At 40.5% G+C, this 27,092-nt stretch overlaps 1 protein-coding gene across 1 annotated transcript; it reads right to left on the bottom strand.

Annotated features, from left to right (window-relative positions):
* Positions 1-1,492: 1,492 nt before the first annotated feature.
* Positions 1,493-17,468, bottom strand: SKA1 (spindle and kinetochore associated complex subunit 1). Its single transcript, XM_081252893.1, has 7 exons — positions 17,253-17,468; positions 16,517-16,615; positions 13,700-13,824; positions 11,468-11,565; positions 7,853-7,990; positions 3,472-3,641; positions 1,493-2,290 (listed from the first exon to the last, which is right to left on the bottom strand). Exons 2-7 carry the CDS (start codon positions 16,602-16,604, stop codon positions 2,142-2,144), a joined length of 768 nt encoding a protein of 255 aa, XP_081109019.1. The 5' UTR covers positions 16,605-16,615; positions 17,253-17,468; the 3' UTR covers positions 1,493-2,141.
* Positions 17,469-27,092: the final 9,624 nt, after the last annotated feature.

Raw genomic sequence — 27,092 nt, 5'->3', positions numbered from 1 at the left:
AAGGTCTGGGGAGACTCATGCTGGGCCTGTTCCAGAAAGAGCATGGCGGCCAGAGTGGCTGGAACAGAGTTGGGAAATGGACGAGTAGGAGACGGTGCCACTGTACTGATGAGGGACCCATGAAGGGCCTCGCGGGCCTTTGTGAGGATTCAGCCTTCGCTCTGTAAGAAATGGGGAGCTATTTAAGGTTTCTGAGTAGCGGAGTGACCTAATCTAACTTTGGTTCATGTGGAGAATAGACAGTAGTAGGGCAAGAATTAACACAGAGACCAGTTAGAAGCTTTGAATTAATCCAGGGGAGATGTTTGGAACCAGGGTGGTAGCTTGTGAGACGGGGTCAAATTTTTTTTTTTTTGAAGAATGGTTATATCATTTATTTTTGGCTGCATTGGGTCTTCATTGCTGCGTGCGGGCTTCTCATTGTAGTGGCTTCTCTTGTTGCAGAGCATGGGCTCTAGGCACGTGGGCTTCAGTAGTTGCATCACTCAGCCTCAGTAGTTGTGGCTCGCGGGCTCTAGAAAGCAGGCTCAGTAGTTGTGGCACACGGGCTTAGCTGCTCCGCAGCACGTGGGATCTTCCTGGACCAGGGCTCAAACCCGTGTCTCCTGCATGGGCAGGCAGATTCTTAACCCCTGCACCACCAGGGAAGTCCCTGAGAAGGGGTCAAATTTTTGAAGGCAGAACCAAGAGAGAGCAAATGGCAGAGGTAGGACTAGAACCAGGTTTCTGTGGCTTAAGTTTTCTTTTTGATGCACCATGTTGCTGAATTATTTTGTAAAGTTGAAGAGAGTATCCCCAAGAAATAATCTGATTTCTGAGTCACAATTAAGGATTGGAGTTGTAATTTTTAGTATGCAGCTGAGGCACAGCTCACAATCACTCTGCCAAGAAAACTTTTGTAATTAGAAGTGCCCACATTTGTCATGTTGACCCATCAGAAGGAAGGGAATTTTAATTACTTGAGCTTTGTGAGTTGCTGCATTGATCCTCGATTTAAAATATGAGTCTGAAATTGCACTACAGTTGTTAAAAAGACAGGCAAGTAGGCTCATCAAGTTAAACCTGCATTAGAAATGAACATCCGTCCATGTTCATCACCTGCAGAGCATATGTCCTGCCTGAGCTTATTTGAAAACACGGTTCACTAAAAGTGACACATTTCCCAGATACCAAGCTTTGTACACTGTGCATCATTTCTCAGTGCAGAAGTTAGATGCCCAATACACTGCTTTGTGTGTAAACGTAATAATATTTACATCCAGCATGATTCAAGAAATTTCATCTAACGCATCAAGTTCAAACACCCAGCCGAGGCTCAGTGAGCAGTGCTGGGAAGCATGGATACAGGAACTTGAAGTTCACAAGTGCCTGAAGGGGCACATGAGCTCACGACTGATGGCAAACAACCTTTCCTTCCCAGCTTCACGTCACCAGCCCGCAAGTTCTGATCTGTGTTTTCATGAAACGTAAATATCTAATCAGTACATTTGTTTCACAAGTATTCTAAATTTTATTAGGAAAAAAAATGTTAACACATAAAATTAGAGAGAATAATACAATGAATGCTGTTCTAACCATCACCTAGATCGAACAATTAACACTTTATCATATCCACTCTATGTGTGTATCCAATTATATTGCTTAGCCATTTTTTTTTTTTTTTTTTGCGGTACATGGGTCTCTCACTGTTGTGGCCTCTCCCGTTGCGGAGCACAGGCTCCGGACGCGCAGGCTCAGTGGCCATGGCTCACGGGCCCAGCCGCTCCGCAACATGTGGGATCCTCCCGGACCGGGGCACGAACTCGTGTCCCCTGCATCGGCAGGCGGACTCTCAACCACTGCGCCACCAGGGAAGCCCCGCTTAGCCATTTTAAAGCCTATTATTTTATCCCTAAATAAATATCTCAGATGCACCTGCAGAAAATAAGGATATTCTCCTTCATAACCATGACTATTATCATAACTAAGAAAATGGATACTAGTTCTCTTACAGCATCTAATACACAACCTATATTAAAATTTCTACAAAAAAAGAAAATGAAACGGCTGAAGAAATTATATATAAAGAAATTACATATAAGGAAACTATAGGAATAGCCTCTATACCCTACTGTTGGCTGGTTCAAAAGCTCACAAGGGCCTTATGTTATAACATATCTGATAAGTCCTCCCCCTCGGACCTCTGATAGCCTCCGGCAGTGTCGTAAAATATTCAGTATCACGTGAAATCTCTTGTCAACTTTCAAAGCTGTGAACTCCTTTATGTCAGCTTCCACTACAAAATAATGGCCTGAAAATAAAGATATTAATGTTAATTTTTTTTTTAAATGTTTATTTGGTTCCTCTGCAAATTTTTTTTAAATTAATTAATTAATTTATTTTTGGCTGTGTTGGGTCTTCGCTTTCTGGGCAAGGGCTTTCTCTAGTTGCGGCAAGTGGGGCCACTGTTCATCGCGGTGCGCGGGCCTCTCACTATCGCGGCCTCTCTTGTTGCGGAGCACAAGCTCCAGATGCGCAGGCTTAGTAGTTGTGGCTCACAGGCCCAGTTGCTCCGCGGCATGTGGGATCCTCCCAGACCGGGGCTCGAACCCGTGTCCCCTGAACCGGCAGGCAGATTCTCAACCACTGTGCCACCAGGGAAGCCCAATGTTAATTTTTATTAGGACAACTTTCAAGATGAGTCTTTAATGTATTACATTATGACTATGAATGGCATTAATCACTTTTTCCTATCATTATCCAACCACAGTGAGAACTGGTATTCTTGCTAAAATAATAATTATTCTTTAAACTGAAGTTGCATGTTTACTGTAGCATTTCAGAAATGTAGCCCTGCTTATTATATCATTGGCTATCTGCTGGTATCTTTTGAACAATTCACTTTTCAAGACGCAATATGGTAGTGGTTAAGAGAATGAAACCCACAGCAGCTTTATCACTTAACTGAATGACCTTGGGCAAGTAACTTAAGCCTTCTTTGCCTACTCTGAAAAACAGGAATAATAATAGTACACAACTCATAAGGATGCTGTGAGGGCTAAAGCCCTTAGTACACTATCTGGCACATAGTAAGTGCTATAGTATCAGCATGAACAACTGTTATCATTACTATTCTAATTCTGAAAATATTGGATATCGTTCCATAATAGACTCTAATGCCGTATTTCTCAGCCTCGGCACTACAGACATTTTAGGATAGATAATTCTTTTTTGTCAGGGCTGTCTTCTGCATTATAGGGTACTTTAGCAGCATCTCTGGTTTCTACTCACTAGATGCCAGTAGTACCTCCAACCCCAGCTATAACAACCAAAAATGTCTCCAGAGATGGCAAAATGTTCCCTGGTGGGAAAACTGCCCCTGATTGAGAACTACCTCTCTAGACTTAGAAGTTTCTGGAATTAATCTTGTTTCTCATGTTTAGTTACATTCCAAACAGTTGACATGTACACATATATATACCCTCATTTTACCTTTGGTTTCCTTCGTTTCTTCATCAATAAATCTGTGATAGAGATTTCTGGCCACAGAACTCATAGACTTTTTTGGTTGATGTAAGATCTTATATTTACTAACTACTGCCTTGTTGATTTCTTTAATAACATCATTAATTTGACAATAGGTTAAGCGTGATTTCATGTACCTGTAAAAAAGAAAATGATTAATTTTTCTAAAGAATCATCATACACAATTGTTTTCTTTGCAAAACATTTACATATGATGACTTTGTACAGTAGCAAAGCTATTAGTACTCTATATAAAAAATTTTATACCAACTTCCAAATAAACCAGACACATCTCAACCATTGAAAAATTAGAGACCACAATATATTAGTGCTTATCTTCCCTAGTTATGTCTGGATACATAAATTCCTATTCTCCACCTACAGAATTAACATTACAATTTAAAATAGGCTTTCAAACTCTGATTCAAATAGACTGATTAATTGCAAATAGAAGTTTATTTAAATATTTTTAAATGTTTGTGAGCAAGGGAAAGAAAAATGTAAATATTAATAAATTATATAACTCATACCACTCTAGTTTCCTGCAAAAATTGATCTGTTCAGAGAGAAAAAGAAAAAAGGAGGAGGAAGAGGGGTAAGAGAAGATGAAGGATGACAAATGTGACAACAAAGATGACAATGCTGATTGAGATGAAGAAGAACTGATGGTGCAGGGACTGCAAAGGGACAAAAGGGCCCGGAAGTTAAGCCGCACAGCTGGCCGGCAGAGGAGAACTACAGGCAGCCTCGACAGACAGCTCACTATTCATTCTGAACTCAAATGCCCTTAAGCATTGTCTCTTTCACTCTAAAGCCCACTCTTCGAATCCAATCTCCCTCCTGCCGGTCCTCTCAGTCACCAGAGTCTTAGAATATAATAGGAGACCCTTGATTTTGAGTGGTCTGTACAGACCAAAAACAAAATTTTCATGATCTGCTTCAATTTTTCCCTTCAACAAATCATGGATTCATTATGCTAGCAGCAATTTTTTTTTTTTTTTTTTGCGGTACGAGGGCCTCTCACTGTTGTGGCCTCTCCCGTTGTGGATCACAGGCTCCGGAGGCGCAGGCTCGGTGGCCATGGCTCACGGGCCCAGCCGCTCTGCGTCATGTGGGATCTTCCTGGACCAGGGCACGAACCTGCGTCCCCTGCATCGGCAGGTGGACTCTCAACCACTGTGCCACCAGGGAAGCCCATGGATTCACTATGTCAAACTCTGTCTTTTGCCTCTATTCAAAGGGGCAGTTTTCTAATCGAAACTTCCTTAAGAAAAAATAATATATAAATATGTTTAAAGGAAAATGTTCATATTGACCAAAATCCATTCATTTTCATTATTCCCTTCCTTTCTAGATTCATTTTCACCACTCATTTTTCTAACCACAATTTCCACAGTTGATGCCACAGCTCAACACAATGCAATTCCTTTAAATCATGTGAACTATTTCCTAATTTCCTCAAAACAAGTGCCAATGTTTTCCACTTTAATTCCATCTCAGTATTAACTTTTTAAACATAAATAAAGTCCCATGCTTGGAACACATTCTTCCTTATCCTAATCTTCTAACTTCTCTCTTTCGTTAAATAACCCCTTAGTTTAAAAATGAATACTCTACCATGACTATTCTAATATCCTCCCTTCAAGGAAGCATTTTCTGAAGACTCTTCTATTCCAATGTTCTCACAGCCATTTGTTCTTCCCTTTAGCTCAGCCGATGAGCAACAACAATAACAACAATTTAAAAAACTGAATAGCATCAAACAGAATTTTAGTGACAATAAAGCTGTCAGTAAAGGAAAGGACCAAGGGACCAAATCAAACAAACAAACAAAAAAACTAAAGAGAACTGTCAGCCTCATTCCTAGTCTCAGAACAGTGAAACTGCCAGATATTTTTCAAGTGGCTACTATGCATATGAAAAGATGGTCAACATCCTATGTCATCAGGAAACTGAAAAGTAAAACAATCAGGTACATTATACTCACTAGAAGAGCTAATAGAAAAAAACGAACAAAACTAAATGCAGGTGAGTATGGGGAACAACAGGAACTCTCATTCTGCTGGGAATGCAAAATGGTACAGCCACTATGGGAGACAGTTTGACAGCTTCTTACAAAGCTAAACAGTTTTACCATAGGATCCAGCCATCATACTCCTAGGTGTTGACCCAAGGGAGCTGAAAACATGTCCACACAAAAACCTGCAAGTGAATGTTCATAGCAGCTTTAGTCACAATTGCCCCAAACTGGAAGTAACCAAAATGTTGTTCAACAGATGAATGGATAAACGAACTGTGCTACATCTACACGACGGAATTATTAGTCAGTGATAAAAAGAAATGAGCTATCAAGCCATGAAAAGACATGAGGGGAACCTTAAATGCATATTACTAAGGCTACAGTGTATGACTCCAACTATATGACACCCAGGAAAAGGGAAACTATAGAGACAGTAAAAAGATCAGTGGCTGCCAGGGGCTCAGGAGGGAGAGATGAAAGGGTGGCATACAGGGTATTTTTAGGGCAGTTAAACTATTCTTATCATGGTGGACACATGACATTACGCATTTGTCAAAATCCATAGACCGTACAACACGAAGAGTGAACCCCAGTATAAACTACAGGCTTTAGTTAATATCTAGTTAATAGTATCTAGACTGGTTTATCAATGATAACGAATGTACCACACTAATGCAAGATGTTAGTAATAGGGGAAACTGTTTTCAGGTATGAGAACAATGTACTATCTGCTCAATTTTTCTATAAACCTAAAACTGTTCTAACAAATAAAGTCTATTAATTAAAAAACAAACAACAAAATCCAGATGGACAACTCTCAGACAAGTAAAATAATCATGCCCTTTGCCCCAGGGATTCTCCTCCTAGGACACTATCTCAAGGAAATAAGGAATTATAAAACAGACTTGTCCAAAAGAAATTTCATTGTACCATTCTTCATAACAATGCAATCAACCCAAATACTTAATAAGGTCATGCTTAAATAACTTATAGAGTAGCCACACAATAAAATATTATACAACTATTAAAATCCAAGTTTTCCATGATAGTTAATGATGGAAAAATGCTCATGATAAAAAAAAGTAAGTAAACTATATTCACAGAATAACTACATTGTTGTAATGACCATCAGAAACAACTTGTTATGTAGGGGAAGTTAAAATATAGAAGGAAATACTCTCTCTTGTCTGAGTGGTGGAATTACAGATGAGTTATCTTCTAACAACAAACATTTTCTAACAACGTGCATTATTTGTGTAAGAAAGTAACAAGAAATGTAATAATATAAAGCCAGAAGCTAAGTAAAGCCCTGGAATTGAGAGTTTAAAAACATGGATTTTGGGCTTCCCTGGTGGCGCAGTGGTTGAGAGTCCGCCTGCCGATGCAGGGGACACGGGTTCGTGCCCCGGTCCGGGAAGATCCCACATGCCACGGAGCGGCTGGGCCCGTGAGCCATGGCCGCTGAGCCTGCGCGTCCGGAGCCTGTGCTCCGCAACGGGAGAGGCCACAACAGTGAGAGGCCCGCATACCACAAAAAAAAAAAACCATGGATTTCCGTAATTGGTTCCCCATGTCACCTGTGAAGAACAAAGGAGCCCTCTCTCAGGGGAGGCATCTTGTCTTATTCACCCTGTATTCTTTTCCTCAGTGACCCAGACCCCAGAATAGAGCACAGACTCAAACAAGTGTGTGGCATAAGTTAATGGACAAATGGAAACCAAACAAACACAGCACTCTCTGTTCTAATTCTCAAACCTATACAACACACTCACTTTCCTTAAAATTGCAGCAAAACTGAAGCTACTTCTGAAATGTAACTGGATAAACCTGTATCATAAAATGACCCTGAGAGGACTCAGCAACAAATTGATCCATCTCTAGATCTCTCTATGAAAAGGTTTTACAACTAAACAAAAAACATAGCTTTTTTTTTTTTTTTTTTTGCGGTACGCGGGCCTCTCACTGTTGAGGCCTCTCCCGTTGCGGAGCACAGGCTCCAGATGTGCAGGCTCAGCGGCCATGGCTCACGGGTCTAGCTGCTCCGTGGCATGTGGGATCTTCCCGGACCGGGGCACGAACCCGTGTCCCCTGCATCGGCAGGCGGACTCTCAACCACTGCGCCACCAGGGAATCCCAAAAAACGTAGTTTTAAACATCTTCAACAAAAGATTTCCTGCATTTTCACAGTACAATGTAAAACTATTTTAGAAAAGATCGATGTTGGAACACAGCATGTTACAATTAATATAATCAAGGGTTATATTTATCAACATGTATGTTGATTATTAAAGAGTTGAATTTATCTTAAAATTTATCTTAAATACTTACGCAGGAATGCCATTAAACTCATCAGAAGTTATAAATGGCATTTCTTTAACATTTTTTTGTTCTCTGGAGGGCTTCTTTGTGGGTGCAGCTTCTTCAACTTTGACTCGTTCTTCAGGGTCAAGATCTGATCCATTAACACTACAGAATAGAGATGCACAGATGTACAGGTAATCGTCAGAATTCTGCAGCATACCAGAAAGCTTTGCAACTGAAAATGATCAGTATCAAACACATGATTCATCTTGTTGTAAGTTTATAGCCAACCTTTTTTTCTATCCCTACCCCTAATGCTCATGAAGATCTGAATAGTGAGAATGCTAAAAAAGCAAGTCCCTAAATCTTCAGTAATATAATTGTTCTTTACACACTCAAAACATGGTGTGAGTAGAACATGCACCAAACATCTTCATCAGTTATCCCACTGGTTCCTCAAAGTCAACATGCATAAAGTTGAATTTAACTTCTAAATGGCTTTTCTTCCTGACTTCCCTATTTCTGGACATGGAAACATCAATCACCTTATATTTCTATCTTTCTAATTTATCCCATTGGTTGCTAGTACAGTAAGTCCCCTACAAACAGATGAGTTCCGTTTCAAGAGTGCGTTCGTAAGTCCAATTTGTTCCTAAGTCCAACAAGTTAGCCTAGGTACCCAACTAACACAATCAGCTATATAGTACTGTGCTGTAATAGGTTTATATACTTTTCACACAAATAATACCTTAAAAACACACACAAAAAATAAAGAAAACATTTTTAATCTTACAGTACAGTACCTTGAAAAGTACAGTAGTACAGTACAACAGTTGGCGCTTCTTAGCAGTACCAGCTATATCACCGCTGCTTTTACTCTTGTTTCTGGATATCCTGGGCTTGAAATAAAGATACTGTACTACTGTACTCTATACAATACTGTACTGTACAGCAAAATACACAAAAGCACAACCACTTGTAGAGGATGCATGCATGTGACAATGCACACGCATGTGATGATGCACACATGTGGCAATGTACGCCAGACACATGAACTAACTTACATGATTGGACATGCGAAAGCACGTTCACATCTTTGAAAGTTTGCAACTTGAATGTTCGTAAGTAAGGACTTACTATATCAATCCTGCCTGCTATAGACTCATTTTAGTTGCCAGCAATGAGCATGGGTCACCCTTGGCTCAGTCCTGCCCAATTTCTGGAGTCAATGAGATGCCTAATATAGCTCCTACCCACAAGCAAATAGAGTCTACAAATAGGCTGTATCTTCTAGGTTGTTTAACTGCCAAGGAAGGAATGGAGCCCTGCTGCCAGCAGCAAGTCAAGCGATAAATGGAGTTGGAATACAGGAAAGAGAAGATCCAACCCAGGAGCAAGGGAAGGGAATCCCAGGAAAGACAGGGAAGTGAGATCCCAAGATGACAGCTGAGTACCAGACACAGAGGGCAACCAGGCCTGACTGAGGTGGCGTGATGAGGATACGGCCACGTGGTGGGTTGTCAAGATGAAGATGCCCGATGTTATGGTGGCATGATCCTTACATGAATCCTTAACCTGAGACTCCATGGTAAGCCTGGCTGATTCTTACCTGTATTTGCTTATCTTTAGGCCCTGCTGTGTGTATCAACTGAAAATAACCATTTCTACCTCTAGAAAGGTTCTGCTGTGGCCTGGCCCTGAAAGCTGACGCTAGGCCATAGTGAGTTTAGAAGAAAATTCCTCCTATTCCTCGGGCCATATTCCTGCTGGGTAGCCAGTGCCCAGCCCAACAACCCTGGCAGATATCCTATGATGACCTCTGTTCCTAGCATTTATTCATGACCTTGCCCACTAATTTTCTCTTCTTGGAGTGAAATTCCAAGGTACCCTGACATGCAAGGGACTCTGTTGAGCTTATCTGTTCCTGGACACCTTCAACTATCAGCAGCAACATGGCTCTTTTCCTACACAGCAAGGTTCGTGCCTTCCTTTCAGTTTTCAAACTTAAGCAGCATGTTGTTTGTGGAAACACATATGCAAAACTGTGATTATCATGAACTCCAGGATGGTTACCTCTTTGACAGAGGGAGGGTCTGCAATAGAAAAAGTGCTGTAGGTACTGGTAGTGTCCTATTTCTTAATCTGACTGGTGGACACGCTGATGTTTATCATGTTTCTTTAATTTACACTAATAATGCTTTAATTACTTTTCTGTATATATGATACATTCGAAAGTTAAAAAGTTAAGTTAGCCATGAAATGTTTTTACATACTTGGAGCCCCCTTTTAGAAATACAATTTTGTAAATCAACTACACTTCAATAAAGTTAAAGAAAAAAAGAAATACAATTTTGGGCAGAGGACTGGAGAGATGGGAGTGGAGAAAATACTGGAAAGACAAAACACAGGAGCTCCCCAATCATGAAGACAAAAGATGACGGAAGATCTCATGGAGCCAGACAATCAGAGGGAGGGCTGGGACAGACAAAACCCCGCAGAGGCCGAATGGACGGCTGGGGCTACGAGACAGGGAGACAGGTTGAAGACGCCGAGTTCCTGTCTAGGTGATGGGTGGGTAACAAGGAGACAGTTTAGTCTTAGACACGCAAAGCTGGAGGAGAGAACAGCTCATTCATGAGATTCCCAGCAAGCGATTAAAACAGAACTAGATGCCATGCCAAGGCCAGAGTTGGACATTTGAGAGCATTAATAATGGTGTTAAGTCGGCGTGAGTAAAACAGAGCTTTAGGACACACTTGTAATTTAAAAGAGGGCAGAGAAAAAGGAGGCAGCCTAGTCGAAGATGTAGGATGACAGCTAAGAAAGCACAGTGGCAGTGCAAATAACAGAATTTCAAAAAGATGGGCAGCAAAATAAAATCTGAGAAGAATCGGGGCTGAAGAGGTATTTTTTACCTCTTTGTGACTTTCAAGCAATCATTTTCATAAGTATGGTAGTAATTAACAGCCAAAGGCTAGGTTTTAGGGGCTTCAGGAAAAGGGCGGGCATGAACATACACTGGCAGTGAACAGACAGAGGTAGGAAAGTACTTTGAGGGTAAAAATAGAGCTAAGTTTTTGTTCCTTGAGCTGTTTTTAAGATGGGAAGCTCATTAAGTTTAGTCTTACCCTAAGGCAGTGGTTCGCAAGGGTCAGGGGAAATTCTGCCCCGCGGAAGACATATGGCAATGTCTGGCAACATTTTTCATTGTCACAACTGGGTGGAAGGGTGGAGGTGGGAGGGGATACAGGGGGCTACTGATTTTAGTTGGAAGAGGGCAGGGATGCTAATAAACATGCTATTTTCACAAAAAAGAATTATCTGACCTAAAATGCCAATAGAGCCAAGGTTGACAAACTCTGCTCTAAGGGAAAGAAATGAGAAAAAGTAGAAAAAGACAGTCTAGAGGAGACTTACCCTTGGGAAAGAGGGGGAACATTTTCCCCAGAGACTGTGGGATAAGAAAACTGGTAAAGATGGGGGAAAGACTATTTCTTGTATAAGTAACAAAACAAAACAAAACAAAACCCCTGGATAATCACTAACAAAATTGCAAGTATATAGAAAAGCAAAAAGATTTGAAGTGTTTGTTTTAATAGTTTTATAAAACCAGATAGTAAAAATAATTATAAACATACTTACAAGTTCTGGGTTACTGTTACTTGAGGCAAATGGGGAGGAATGTTTTCTTTGAGATGTTCCACATCTTTATAATCTTCTTCAAGACATTCAAAGAGTTCCTAAAATTAAAAAAAAAAAAGCTCACAAATAAGCATCTGTCCTGCCTGTGTGTGTTTTAACATGTTAGATAGAACATGAAAGGGGCTTCCCTGGTGGTCCAGTGGTAAAGACTCTGCACTCCAATGCAGGGGGCCCAGATTCGATCCCTGGTCAGGGAACTAGATCCCGCATACCGCAACTAAGAGCCCGCATGCCGCAACAAAGATCCCACATGTGGCAACGAAGATCCTGCATGCTGCAACTAAGACCCAGAGCAGCCAAATAATTAATTAATTAATTAATTAATTATTTTAAAAAAGGAGCATGAAAGACTATGTACCACAACCACAATGATTCTGAGTATTCAAAAAGCAGAGCGGTGAAAAAGCATTGAATACAGCAATATTTAAAAAGAGCCCTTTGGTTCTCGAGCTGATTTTGGACGGCGATATATTATTTTCCTCTGCTGGATTTTTCAGAGGACAATTGTTAGAATAACATTACAACAGGCAGGGTTGACATTCATGTCTTTCTAAAATACTTGAACCTTGGGAAACAACTGAAAAGTATATGAAAGATTTATGTTTCTCATTCTGGTAAAGTGCTCTTGTTGACTTAGCAAACGTTCCCCAGCACCGGAGTGATAATGCATTCCCGGAATGCAACGATGAGATACTGCTTGGAACGGCTTTCATATATTCCAGCTTAATGAAAATTCCTCCTTGATCACAACCACTTTCATTTTGTGTTGTCTTTATTTAACTTCCCCTAGAACTCGAGGTTATGAACTCACGCAAATTTAATAAGGAAAATACTCTGAACCTTCGGATTCCCGTCATCTGACTTGCAATCATAATGTAAACAAAAATTCCAAATAGTCTTTAATCCTGAGTTGAACATTCTCGAAACCCACACCTAACCCTGGGCATTCTTGGGCAGGGTAGAAGTGCAACCATTATTAGTTTCTGTTTTGAATTTGTATAACATCTTTCTTTTAAAGAGATGACTGATGTTCAGAGATACTAATTTCATTTCAACTGATAGTAGGATAGGCACAATCATGCCCAGTCCCAGAGCTGAAAAATCTTTACAGACATTGAGGATTATAAGGCTTAAAAAGGACCAGAGAGGCCACCTTGACCATATCAATGGCTCTAAGAGCATGAGGTAATTATGGTACAGATTGAGTATCTTCCCATCCCATCAGAAAGTACACTAGCACTTTGATTAGGTGAAGGCTTATTCAGAATAAAATGTGTGTGTGAATGAGGCTCAAGTTTTTCTTTGCTTGAGAATTGCTTGAGAATTCTAGAGAAATAGAGAAACGCAGAATAGAAGGCACCCAAGAAATAGTTCAGTATGACCCATTACTTTTCAAATGAGGACACTGAAACCCCAAGAGGAAAAATGACCTTCTCAGGGTGGCAGAAGGTGCTTCGGGGAGCCAGGGTGAGAATCCACATCTCCAAACCCCAGGGCAGGCATTCCTCCTACACCACACTCCCAGGAGATCATTTATTTAAATTAAACCTACCAAGAATTATTTAGGAGAGACTTCTCTGGTGGCGCAGTGGTTGAGAATCTGCCTGCCAATGCAGGAGACATGCGTTCAATTTCTGGTCTGGGAAGATCCCACATGCCATGGAGCAACTAAGCCCATGCTCCACAACTACTGAGCTCACGCATCGCAACTATTAAGGTCCGCATGCTCTAGGACCTGCGTGCCGCAACTACTGAGCCCTTGTGCTGCAACTACTGAAGCCCGCACGCCTAGAGCCCGTGCTCCACAACAAGAGAAGCCACTGCAATGAGAAGCCCGTGCACTGCAAGGAAGAGTAACCCCTGCTTGCTGCGACTAGACAAAGCCCACGCACCACAACAAAGACCAAACACAGCCAAAAAAAAAAAAGAATTATTTAGGAAATATTCCTTTTTAGTAAATAGATTGGCTACCACATGGAGGAAGAAACACATCTGGAACTCTGGAGTCCTTTATACTGGGAAAATAAAATGCAAATGGCACTCTTTACTGTTAATAATAACTTACAAAGCTAAGAACATTATAAACTTAAAGAATCTTTAAGAATTCCCTGGTGATTAGGGACTCTGTATCTATTGCCTTTTTATTTTGTTTTTTTCACTAGAAACCATTACCTTGAGTGAACTGTTGGTTTGTTCTTGATACTGAATTTCCAATTCCAATTTATTTAGAAGTTCATTTACTACAATGATCTCATCTCCTATTTTATTTAATATAGTCTTCAAGGTAGGTTCTTGCCCTATTAATAAACAAAGATAAAATGGAAAATAAAATGTATAGAAAAGCAAAAAACATACATGTATCCAACTGAACTCTTGGGACAGAGCTCTACCTTAAAGACACACTGAGGGTTGAGAAAGAACTATTGTTTCAGCCCCTAGGAACTGTCTCTATGGATAATCTTAAGAACTCATTTCTAAGTAATATGAAAAAAAAGGAAGGGAGAGATAATTACACTGTATCCCCCGAATCTTTTGCTTCTGGAGAACTGTTCCACTAATAAAACACCTAGAAATGCTAGATAAGATACATACCCCTTTACATGCATAGTTGAGCTCTTATGAGAAAAAGGTAAATCACCAAGGGCTTCCATATGAAGAGTGAACCACAGACCAGGCAGTACGTGTCAGCTGATGCTGCAGCAGCCCTAATGGTGGTGGGGCAGGGGACGAGGTACAGAGGAATGCTGGAGAGAGGAGGCTGTCACTCTCAGCAACCTAATATATTTGGTTTTAATGGGGATAAGAGCCAAGGCTTTGGGACTTCAAAGCACAGGATGCTGAAAGTGAGAATCCCAAAGGAGGCCAGGATCCCTCTTCATGGGCTATATCTTCAGTGAATGTGTAAACCTGAAAAATTCTAATCACTGGCCAGGAAGATAAGCTTATGTTTTGGACTGGCCTGCAAGAATGGGTGGGAGGCGGCGGAGAGTAGCCTGCTCTCAAATTCCCAACCCCACCTCCTAGTCCCTCTCTCTAGCTTCCTAGATACGAGGATGGGAAAACCAGAGTCCCCTCCTCCCTAGAAATAAGAGAAGTAGTAAAAAAAAAAAAAGAATTTTTAAGGGAAGATCAAAAGCACAAAAAGGAAAACTACCCTCACAATCAAATCTTTCCATCTTCTAGCAACCAAATCATGAAATACACATAACTGAAAACATCCTGTGACCACATGTATAACATCCTGTGACCACATCTATAGATTACGGATGCAGTAGAGTGAAATGGCTAAAGCCTCCAGGCCTGAAGTCAGAGACACCAGTACCTGCCCTCAGAGGGTTACTGAGAAGTAGGAAAGTACATATAAGATGGGTGAGCACTGTGATTGGAACCTAGTAAAGCACTCAGTAAAGGCAAACTATTATTAATCGACGTAATCTAATAAAGCAATGCAAATTGCATTTGACAGTAGGTTCATAACAACTAAAAGAAATTAACAAGTAAATTAGAGTATTGATGTCTCTGCTAAGGTTAATTGCAGGGGGTAAAACAACTAGTTGGATATACTGGTATCTCAAATAACTTAGTCACCTAAATTTTAGGGCCTTGTTTGCTGATTTGTAGTGAAATAAATTCACTACTTTTGATAGTAGTGATCTAGTAAATTACAGCAGCCAAAGTGGCAAACAAATTACTAGGCTTTCCTAAATAGGCCATGGAACCAAACAGACAAATTGTTCTCCCCACATACAAATGATGGTTACCCAGTGTGTAGTTATCTAACAGGTCAGACTGCTTCATCCAGGCTTCATGCTTTGATGGGGTCATTTGAATTCAAGGTTTGATCGTTAACAGATTTCTAAATTATATTTTTCCAATAGTAATCATGCCCTCAGAAAGAGAATCTAAAGAAGACTACTTATTAAAAACCTAAATGTCCTTTTTCAGATTATTCAATAAAAGTGGCATAGAAGTAGACAAGTACTACACTGGGAATCGGGACACAAAACCTGTAGTTCCAAATGACCACCCATGAGCTGGGGGACTGGGGCAAGTCACCTGACTTCTGAGCCTCAGTTTCCTCATGTGTGAGAGCACGGGGCTTGAGAAGATGAACCCACAGTCGCTTCAGCTTTAACTTTCTACAGAATATGTCAGCCACCAACTGTAAAATGGATGAGGCTCTTTATTAGTGGTGCCCAAAAAGAGACGGAGAATATCAAAGTCTCAGAAGGACATGTATAATTTGAAAGGACATTCCAACAGTATAATTTCATATTTGAATTTTCTTAAATTATCAATTCATAATACAAACTACAATAAAAGTTCAACAGGATCTTCCCAGCAGATGGAATTCCACCTATCAATAAATCTCTAGCTTTCCTAGATATGGCTGGGAAGTACATCATTTTTATAAACAATATTTTTCCAGACTTCACAAGGATCTCCTACTTCTCTGCACTTCCACTGCATCATCCACTTTCAGCACTTCAAAATATCTTGGAAGATGGTTACAATTTACAAGTTTCCGGATGTTTAAAAAATTGACTTCATTTTCAGTTAGTTGTTTCCTAGTGATATATATTGATCAGCTTCCTCCAAAGCAGTCTGTAAGATGGGTTATGGGCTACTTCTATCTCTGTGGATCTTTTCCACTTCTGGTTTTTTCCTTGTCTTTTAGTACCTCTACTTAGCTCTAGAACTAGGAACATTAAATAACCTTCAAACCTTACTATTCTGCCTTGTGTGTCTCAGAAAAACATAAGTAAATAAATATAATTAATAGCTAGTTCATTGTTCAATGTAACTTACATTTTAGTATCCTCTGCAATATTCAAAATACTGAGGGCAGACTGTTTTAAGAATCACCATTCAAAACTTAAAATTACCTTTCTAAGATACATTCACTTAACCAGGCATAAGATATCAAGGTGGGACAATAATCATAATGCATTTTGTATGTACAAAGTCAGTGGAATCTGTTTTACTTACCACAATTTCTTAATGACAGAGTTTTTTTAATATTGCCAATCTTTTCATTAATATGAGAGCATAATTGTTCCAGATCTGAGGAGGCCATCCTTTAAGCCTCTGAAGAAAAAGATATACATTTATAAAAACAAGGGAAGCCAGACAAATTTATATTCACTTTCAAAATCCAAGAATGGTAAATACCCAGTAAGTCACATCTCCCTGAAAAGAAAGTACAAAAACTCAAGAGAAATATCTTTCAATTCTACAAAATTCAGTTTCTGGCCAAAGTCCAGTACTGACTTGTCTTAGAGCTTTCTGTAGTTAATGTATCCCAAACCAGGGTACAGGGGATAAGCCTGTGTCATTTCCTTATAGATTTAAGGGGACAAATGCCTTTACTTACACATAAAGACAACATTGGTATTTTCTTTGAAAACTCAAAGACCCAAGAATTTTAAGGAAAAACACAGTAAGTTCAAAGAAACGGGTCCAGGTAAGCATTTCTCCCATGCTGTTGGGTTTGGGGCTTTACTATTTGGGGTCGGTAAGGAGGTGGAGGGAAGGGAGGAAAGAAATCAGGTACTATTCACTCCGAGGGTTGATGAGGTCTAAAGCATCCACCCCGGCTAACCTGGCGAAGCAAGGTCAAGCCCTCTCTTCCGCCCCACGCGGCACCGGCCCGAGCCCCCCACCCCGCCCAAGCAATGCCTTCCGCCCGCTTCCGAAGGCGGGATCCTCAACACCAGACTCCAACCTCGTACGGGTCCAGGAGCAAAGGGCCCACTCAGTGCGGTCGCGAGGCGAGAAGACCCCTCCAGTCTCCACCGGAAGCCCAGGATGGCGAGACCCGACTCCAGGAGCGAAATTCAAACTGCCCGCCGGGTCTTGGTACCGCGCAAGCGCACATCAGCGCTCGCGGAACACTGCTTAGGGGCCTCCTGCGTTTCCAGGTTTACCCAGGGCCGCAGCTGAGCGGGGCCGGGGGCGGGGCAGTGGTGCGGGGCCGGGCCGGGGAAAAGGCGGGGCTGGGTTGGCTCGGGCGCGAAAGGCTGCCGGGACAAATGCCCCTCCTACTCCGTGCCGTAACGTGTGATTTCATTCGGTCACCCAATCCTGACCGTCCAGCAGCCAGGGCCAAGCGCTCGGGGGATCAAATCGCGAGTTTAAACTGGGCCTCCAAATTGGCTACACATTAGAATCACCAGGGCAGCTTTTACAAATTCCAGTGTCTAAGCCGTACCTCAAATCAGTGAATTCAGACACTCTGTAAGTGTTGATTTGTTTGAATTAGAATCCAAACAATATTTATACATTGTTATTTGGTTGATACATTTCTTAAATCTCTTTTAATTGCAAAAGGCCTACTTATTTAGAGCTAAATTCTTTTAGCAGGAACAAAGCCTTTCATTGTAGGACTAAGTGTAAGGCTTAAAATGTCAACATTCTATGAAAAATAACATAATAACAGAAATTCACCCTGCAGCATCAAGGACAGACATTATCAGATTACTTCCCCTGAGAAAATAAACAAGAAGAACAGAGCGTAAAGGCACTGAATACAAGACGAGAGGGGGGAAATGTGGGAAAATTATAGAAATGAGCAGTTGGATCACTGCCTACTTCTTATTTCCTTCTGGGACTGGTTTACTTGACAGGACTCCTTCAGTTGCAATGACAGAAACTCTATCCAAACTGACTTAAGCAAGGAAAAAGACTTTATATGGCGTATAAAACTATAAAGTGTGTGTGTGTGTGTGTGTGTGCGTGTTCAGTTACAGCTGAACCCAGGTACTCAAGAATACTATTAGGAAGACATCTCCATCTCTCAGTTGTGCGTTCCTCCCTGTTGGTTCCATTCTCAGGCGGCCTTTTCCCTAATGGTGACCTGGGATACCTCCAGACTTATACCTCAATGGGTTAGCAGTTCTTGCTTTCCTAAGAGATCTAGCAAAAACCCCAGGATGGAATCTCATCAGCCTGACTTGGGTCATCTGCCCACTCTGAATCAATCAGTCTAATTTGGAGGGGTGAAATGGTCTGATTCGCTAGGTAGCCTGGAGCTGGAAGCCAGGACAGCCCTACCCAAAACACAAAGTCTGAGAGTAGGACACAGGTAGTTTCTCAGGAAAATCTAGCTGCTTTTATGAGACAATGGGGACAGGGAGAAGTAAAAACAAAACAAAAACCTGCCTTCTTCGGGGTTATGACTCATTCAAGGTGAAGGAGACAACTTGCCTCACAGAAATTATGTTATGGGGAATTAAAATTTATTGGTATCCCATCTCTTTCCACAGAGAAGCTATGTTCCATTCTCATCCCCAAATTACAAGTAGGAAAGGGAGCTATTCTGCATTGGAATGATTGTATTGCTGATGTAATTCCTTAGAAAAATTCCAGAACCATTGCTACAATTCATTAGTCACTTTCATAGTGTTCTGAGAAGGATTTTACTTATGATACTGATATTGTCAAGTTCTGAATCCTTTATATATTCATCCATTCTCATCTCCATCTCTTTCATTATGTCAAGAAGATTCTTTTTTCATTCTTTTTCAAGCTGAGATGGTTGGTTGAGAGAAAGTTATTTGTGTTTGGAATCTCAATAATTTATTTCTTCCAGGATAGCAATGTCCTGACCTGCACCTATCTCCCCTTTCCTGTTGAAGTGCCTCTGGACAGTCATATGACAAGAGGGAAAAAAATGAAAAGAGCAAGATATAAGAAACTGCTGGACTGTTCCTTGCAAGAAATATGAGCAAAAGTAATGTGAACTCTAGTCTTCAGAGAAAAATAGTAATAACAATAACATCAATTAAAATTTATTGGGTACTTCTTCTAATTCAGGCATTTTACATAAATTATCCTGTTTAAACTTTGTAATAAATTTATGAATACTTAAATTATGATCTGCACTTTACATATGAGGAAGTCAATAAATGGCAAAGTGGATCCCTGACCTCAGAACTGTCCTCTTTACCATGATGCTCTGCTGCCTCCCCAGGAGAAAGGGGTCATTTGCTCCCATGTTTTGTGTTTCTGAACCTATAGACTTCCATCATCATTTAATTCCCTCATGACATATCACCACATGAGCAATTTTAGATTACCTATAAATTTGAAGTTTTTGATACCCAATTGACTTTGACAGAAAAGACTTTATCCGTACTTTTTGTACTTCTCTTTGTCTTTCTCTTGCAGCTAAATGTCAAGCTTAACCTCTGGATGTCGCTAAACTTTCACTGTAGACTAAAGATCAAAGATCTCGTTAAGCAACAGGCCTCTGCATTTCTAGGCAACTTGGGAAATATTTATTCCTCTGGTTTTGACCGATGGCTAGTGACCAGTGGGTCCAATAAGTTTGGGGACAGGTTCATAGCTCTCTAGTGCTGATGGGTCTTCCTTTCTGAGATGCCTCACTGATCATGCAGGATAAGTCTGACCTTTTAGGGAGTTATAACATCCAGACAGATTATGTTTTTACATTTACCTATTAAAATACTCTCCTTTAGCTTGTTTTATTTATTTATTTATTTATTTATTTTTGCCCTGCGTGGCATGCAGGATCCTAGTTCCCCAACCAAGGATTGAACCCAGGCCACGGCAATGAAAGCACCAAGTCCAAACCTCTGGACCACCAGGGAATTCCCTTTTGCCTTGTTTTTAAAAGCCATTTTCTAGATGACAAAATTAAAATCCAAAGCATGTGCTTGTAATACATATCCCACAGGGACTATTTCTCAATTCTCATTAGCTGTCATAGTAGCTGAGGTCATCCCAGAAAATCAAAACTTGTCACTTTTACAATGTTTCATACCCTAAAGTGATTTATAGGGGAGTTTCTTTTAAACCAGAGAGGAGAGGAAAAAGAAAAAAGCTTACACTTTCCCCCAGTGGTCTTTCTTAACTTTATTGAGTCTTTATCTTATGTATAATTTTTTAGTTTTATAGTCAAGCTGCAATTTCTGTGCCAGCAGGCTGCTCTTAACAAAGGCCCAGAGGTATGTAATATGATTAGAGGCAGGAAAGGAAAGTCCCCAGCATGAAAACTTCCCTCTCTCTCTCTCTCATCTAAAAATTCCACCCAATAGTAAGACAGAGGAAGATGCAAAACAAAACCATCAGGAGACCTTTTCATAGTCCCAGCTCAGTCATTAACTGGCTCTGTGAACTTGAGAAATGAACCACTTCTGAGATCACATCCAGCTCAAAGCATCAGACATTTTTTTCTTCAAAAAAAGTTTCTCTCTTCCTGTAACTTGCTTTTTTTTTTTTATCCTAGGTAAGGATAATAGACTTTTAAGTTAGAAAAGAGAACTAAGATTGTCCCATGGATTTTCCTTTCCTTACTTCTTAACAAATGTACCTCAAGTAACTTTAAAAAAAAAAAAAAACCCTTTCCCAAAAATCACTAATAACTGTCGACAAAGAAAGAGAGCTAATGTAAGGGAATAAACATTTAAAACTGATGTCAAGGAGGGAAACAAGATTCTGGAGCAGAGAGGAGAACAGAGCATGGCCTGGCTCCTAACGACACCACCACCCCGGAAATCATATTGGAGAACCTACATATCTGAGAATTGAAAGAGATCTGAAGATTACCACCGGAGGGATAGTCTTTCTTTTTCCCTTTTCTCTGCCATGGCTCTCTCTCTAACTGAGTCTAGTTTCCCATTGGAAAATGATCCAAAGTTTGAGCTATTCCCCAAAGCAATGGACTATTGATATTGTGAAAAGCAGAACATTGGTTTAGGGTGTCTTACAATGAAAGAAAAAAGGCAGAAAGGAAGGCAAGGAAAGAAGAAACCATGCAAAGACTGATAAAGAAAATGACCTACAGGAATACATATTTAAAGGAATGGAAGAAATTTTATATCCATATGAATTGTATATATATTAATTAATTAAAAATAACACCTCATAGAAAAGAGAATAAACAGAAACTAAAGAAAAAGATGTAAGGAGAGCATTAGACTTAAAAATATAAATTGAGAGTCCAAACAATACCATTATAGAACTAGTATACTGAAGTACAAATAGCAAGAAATAGAAAAGACACCATTGAAAATCAAGTTAAGAGAGAAGTTTAAGATGATTACAGTACATGCAGCTGAAAAAGAAAAGAAAGAAAGTAAAGTAAATACAGAGAAGCCCACAGAAACAGAAGATAGAAATGATCCAACATGAGAATAACTGGTGTCTGAAATGTAAAGTACACCAAATATGGGCCAGAAGAATCCAAAAGATGTAATAAAGGTGATTACCTGGGGTGGGGGGGGGAGGAAACATTGAGCCTCTAGATTGCATTCCAGGAAATTTTACTAAGAGATACTCTACAACTAGAAATATTCAAGTTAAGTTTTTCAACTTTAAAGATAAAGAGTTCTTTAAGCATTAAGGTAAAAAGCAAATTGGCTACAAGAAGGGAAAATATCAGGGTGCCTCAGATAACTGCACTTAACTTTTTATTTTGAAAAATTTCAAACCTACATAAAAATCGAAACGAGCAACAAACAGTCATATATCCTTCACTTAAATTCTTCAAATGTTAATATTTTGCCATATTGTGATATATGTGTACTTCAGAAATATTATTGTATATTGCAAAATCTAGGGAAACCACTTGTACATGGCCGTACTTCTCAGCTTGCGGGATCTTAGTTCCCCAACCAGGGATTGAACCTGCATGAGGCAGCGAAAGCGCCAAGTCCTAACCATTGGACCACCAGGGAATTCTCCAAAAATTTTTTAAAAGAAGAATAATTGTTTACTAATAAAGAATGCTCAACTAAAACCAGAGAAGTTAAGAAAATAAGCCTCTGGTGACAAATAGAAAATAGTTACAAACATTGTTGGTATTAATCCAAATATACCAATAATCACTTTAAATGTGAATGGGTCTAATTACACCAATTAAAAGATAGAGATTGTCAGGCTGGATTTAGAAAAAATAAACACACACACACAGGACCCAACTATATGTTGTCTATAAGAAACCCACTTTATATATAAAGAATCTAATAGATTAAAAGTAAAGAAAGAGGTAAAGATATACCATGATAACACTAATCAAAAGAAAACTGAAATAGCTATATTAATTTTGGACAAAGTAGACTTCAGACCAAGAAAAATTATCAGAAATAAACAGAGACACTACATAATAACAGAGGGGTCATTCTCCAAAAGGACATACAGTCCTAAACATGCATGCACCTAACAACAGCATCAAAATACATGAGGCAAAAACTGATAGAAATGAAAGGTAAAATAGACAAATCCACTCTCACAGTTGGAGACTCCAAAACCCTCTGTCAAATAACCAACAGATCAAGCAGGCAGAAAGCATTAAGGATATAGTTTAACTGAACAACACTATCAATTTGATCTAATTAGCATTTATAGAATACTCCATCAAACAACAGCAGAATACACATCCTTTTCAAGCTTGAATGGACCATTCACCAAGAGAGACCACATTCTGGGCCATAAAATATACCTTAACTAATTTAAAAGAATAGAAATAATACATAGTATGTTTTCAGACAACAATGGAATTAAAATGGAAATCAATAGTAAAAAGATAGCTGGAAAATCCTCAAATATTTCGAAATTAAACAACAAACTTCTCAGCAACACATGGGTGAAAAAAGGAGTCACAAGTGAAATTATAAAATATGTGAGGGTTTCACTTCTGGGATGGCAATGTAGGGAGCCCCCCAGCAGAACAAACATAACTAGTGTAGACTCTGAAGGGAAAAAAAGCCATTTAAAATGTCTGGAAGTTGTCTGAAGGGCATACAGAAAATTAAGAAATATTTATTCATAAAGGCTACTAACACTTAGTTAAGACCAGTGAAAGTCTGTGGGCCTTGATCCACCACCTCCTTCCTGTCTTTCCAACTCCAGCTCAGCTTGATGGAGGCTCTAATCCAGGCAGTTGTGGCCAAGAAGACAGTGGGGATCGCTCTCCCCTCGGGTCTCTATCAGGGAACACAGTATCTCACCAGCAGGGCAAGCCACCAGTATTGCTCATTCCCTCCAACTCTGAGTTGAAAAGGCTGAATTTCTGGTGAGAGCGACCAAAAAGTCGGGGGATCCCCTTCCTCTACGCAGCCCCTCCCTACAAAGAGGCTCCACCCCAGGCTTGGCAGGCTGAGACTACTAGGGCCCCAACGGCCCTCCCTCCAGCTCATTCAAGGGCAGAGGGTCCATGCTGGGAGGGGCCAGCCACGAAGATCCCACCCAGCACCCAGAGTAGTGGTTCACAGATTTTGCCCTTTGTGTAGCATTTTAATTTTCACTTTTGCCTTTTGATGTACTCTTTAAATCTTTATATGTAAGCATCTGTCATTTTAATGAAAAAGTAAACCAGTATGGGCTTTCTTTAAACGGGGTGAGGGTGGGGTTTGGACTGGAAGCGAATATGTCAAGTAGACTAGCAGTGGTTATATCCACTGTTACTGCTGTGATAGGATTTTTGTCCCTGCATTTTCAATACACATAAATAAAGCATGCACGGTCTTAGCTTGAGCTTCTTTAACAAAATTTATAGTCTCAGTGTCTTAAACAACAGACATTTACTTCTCACAGTTCTGGAGGCTGGGAAGTCCAAGATCAAGGTGCCAGCTGATTCGCTTCCTGATGAGAACCCACTTCCTGGCTTGTAGACAACCCTGTGTCCTCCGGTGGCAGGAGTGGTTGGGTTGGGGTAGGGCGGGGATGGGGAGAGAGGGAGAGAGAGAGAGAGAGAGACATCTCATCCTCTTCTTATAAAGGCCACAAATCCTATCGAATTAAGCTCTCCAGCCTTATGACTTCATTTAACCTTAATTGACTCCTAAAAGTCATATCTCCAAATAGTCACAATGTTGGGTTAGGGCTTCAATATATGAATTTTCAGGGGACACAATTCAGTCCATAGCAAGGTTGGCAGTCTCCAACTGAGACTGGGAGGCTAATCTTTTATATCTCTGGCTTCTAGAGTCTAGAATTTAAATTTTTTTTTAATTATTTTTTTTTCAGCCGCTCTCTGTGGCATGCGGGATCTTGGTTCCCAGACCAGGGATCGAACCCGTGCCCCCTGCAGTGGAAGTACAGTCTTAACCACTGGACCGCCAGAGAAATCCCTAGATTCTAGCATTTTAATGTGACAGAATGTGTATATGTAATAGTAGGATAAGATGAGAGGATCAGCTGCCTATTTAGAGGAAGGGACAAGGGCACAAATGAAAGAAATTACTTAATAATTTTTCAGTAATAAGAAAATCCATCCTCTTTCTCATTCACATATTCTAGAGAATGGTTGCTGCATACAGGGGTATAAAATGTCCAATGCAAACATTAGCAATGTATGAATAATCCCTTGAATCCTGGCAGGCTGTGGGTGACCTGACTTCAAGAGAGACTCAGAGCTGCCTGGAAATTGGAGCATTGGTTTCTATCAATACTTAAAAGGAAGAAGAGAGGAATATTAATAGAGCACATTTGTAATACACAATTTCTCCAGTTTTTCACAATTAGAGGTTGTGTTTTAGCACTTTTTTGGGCATATGCTTAGTTCACACAGAGGAAGAGAATAACTACATTGTATCATTCAATACCTTGGCAAGAATCAGACTGAAAACTCAAAAGGGATAATTGGAGGAGAATTTAATTAAAAAGCTACCCACAATGTGTAGGCAGAGATTACAGAAGGTAACAAGTGATGGTGAGTTTCCCTGGCGTTCACAAACTCAAGGACCAGTTATTACCTCTAAGCATGAATACTAACGGTCACGTGACCATGGGGAGACAGTTCTATGGAGGTGCCACCAGGCAGGAGCTGTGGCCTCTGGTTAGGTTCAGAGCACACCTGTGAGGAACATAGCAGGAAGGAAGCTGGGAGAATAAGTACCTGCCTCTACTGTCCTCCCACCTGTGGATCTTCCCAGTCCCATTGGCTACATCCAACCTGAAGTCAGAAAGCAAAGGACACTCTTGAAGTAGTCTGTATAGGTCAGGCCCCCTGGGTCCAGGGCTGGATGGAAGACCATGGAGAGTGGTTACTGAGGGGCAAGCAGAAGGCAGCCAGGACATACAGTTAGATTACAGCATTCATATATTGACATACTTTGTGAATTTGGTAAAATATTTCTTAGAACAGGCATCAATATTTATATATAAATATTTGAAATTGGGTACTGTAATGTTACATAACTGTATCTTTTATTTGATAGACACTTTTCCCAAAGCACTTAAAGGATATTATTATATTGATATTTACAAAGTGGGCAGTTGTCCGATTCTTGAGATAGAGAAGAGTAAATCTTGTCACATTTTCCAGAATCAATTAATTGTGGAAATAGCTGCCAATCAGATCTCTAATAACAGGGCACAGGAAAGCCAGAAAAGACTGTTTGGGTATCATTTATATCAGTGTGTTCATTTTGCTGAATATGTTCTAATTTCCTGGAACTAAGGTGTTTTTCTTGCTTACCTTCTGAAAGTTCTTCTCCTTAAGAAAAACTTAGCAATGAAAAGGAAAACTCGGTTAGAATTTCATTTTATTAACTGTCATTTTGATGTCCAAGTCTGTATGATGAGGTAATTTCCATGCTCTGGAAAACTTCTGTCTGCATGGATGCAACCAAACATACTGAAGTACATTCTGTATAACAGGTATATTTACAAATCTTGTGTAAGCCTTATTTAAATCTAAATTAATAATAACTCATGCATTTCAAAGGTGCTTATAATAAATTGGAAGATTTTCAATCTTTGCCTCAAAGATTTATCAGAAATCATCAGAGCACTCTTAGGATTTACTATATCCCCCAAACCTCCAGATAAACTTCCTGGATAATCTAGAAAATGGTCAAATTACACCAGGAATCTCTCACCATGTGTTTTAATACTATTGTAGGAGAGGCAACAAACCCAAGCACAGCACATTTACCCTCCCAGTTGCTACTGATGTTTGAGAGACAAGGTCACTCAGGAGTCTGAAGTGCAGATGAGGGCTCCTGGCCACACTCACAGCAGCACAATCACGCCAGCCCATGTGTGCCTGCGCCACGCCAGCGCCTGGAGCAGCAAAGCTCGGCCCTCCAGAGCTTAGCAGTTGTGCACATTCAGCAGTTGAGTGGCTCTAATCCCCTTCACCACATCCCAATGAAGCTGCTCCCAGGACCGTCACTAGCCCAGACTTTCCCCTCTGCCTTTTCCCTTGTACCCAGCATGGGTCCTTACACCATGTCTTTAACCTCAATGCCTGGACCCAGCTGTTCACCTCCCTTCTCCCCTCCCCACAATGCATTTCTGCACTATCCACCCCATTGTTTGTCTGGGTCCAGATCTCCCCACCACCCATTATGCTCCATGCATCTTGCCCAGCTGTTCTCCTGCTCCTTCCACTCTAGCCTGACTCATTGCCATCCATGGCACCTTTGGATATGGTAACAGCATTCTTCTTCGTATCTTTTGACTCACACTTGTTATTGTTTACAAAAGTAGAATCAGGGCTTCCCTGGTGGCGCAGTGGTTGGGAGTCCGCCTGCCGATGCAGGGGACACGGGTTCGTGCCCCGGTCTGGGAAGATCCCACATGCCGCGGAGCGGCT

This window comes from Mesoplodon bidens (assembly GCF_964165515.1).
Source record: "Mesoplodon bidens genome assembly, chromosome: 13".
Taxonomy (NCBI): domain Eukaryota; kingdom Metazoa; phylum Chordata; class Mammalia; order Artiodactyla; family Ziphiidae; genus Mesoplodon; species Mesoplodon bidens.
The sequence above is the reverse complement of the archived record's forward strand: the minus strand, read 5'-3'. Positions and strand labels throughout refer to the sequence as shown.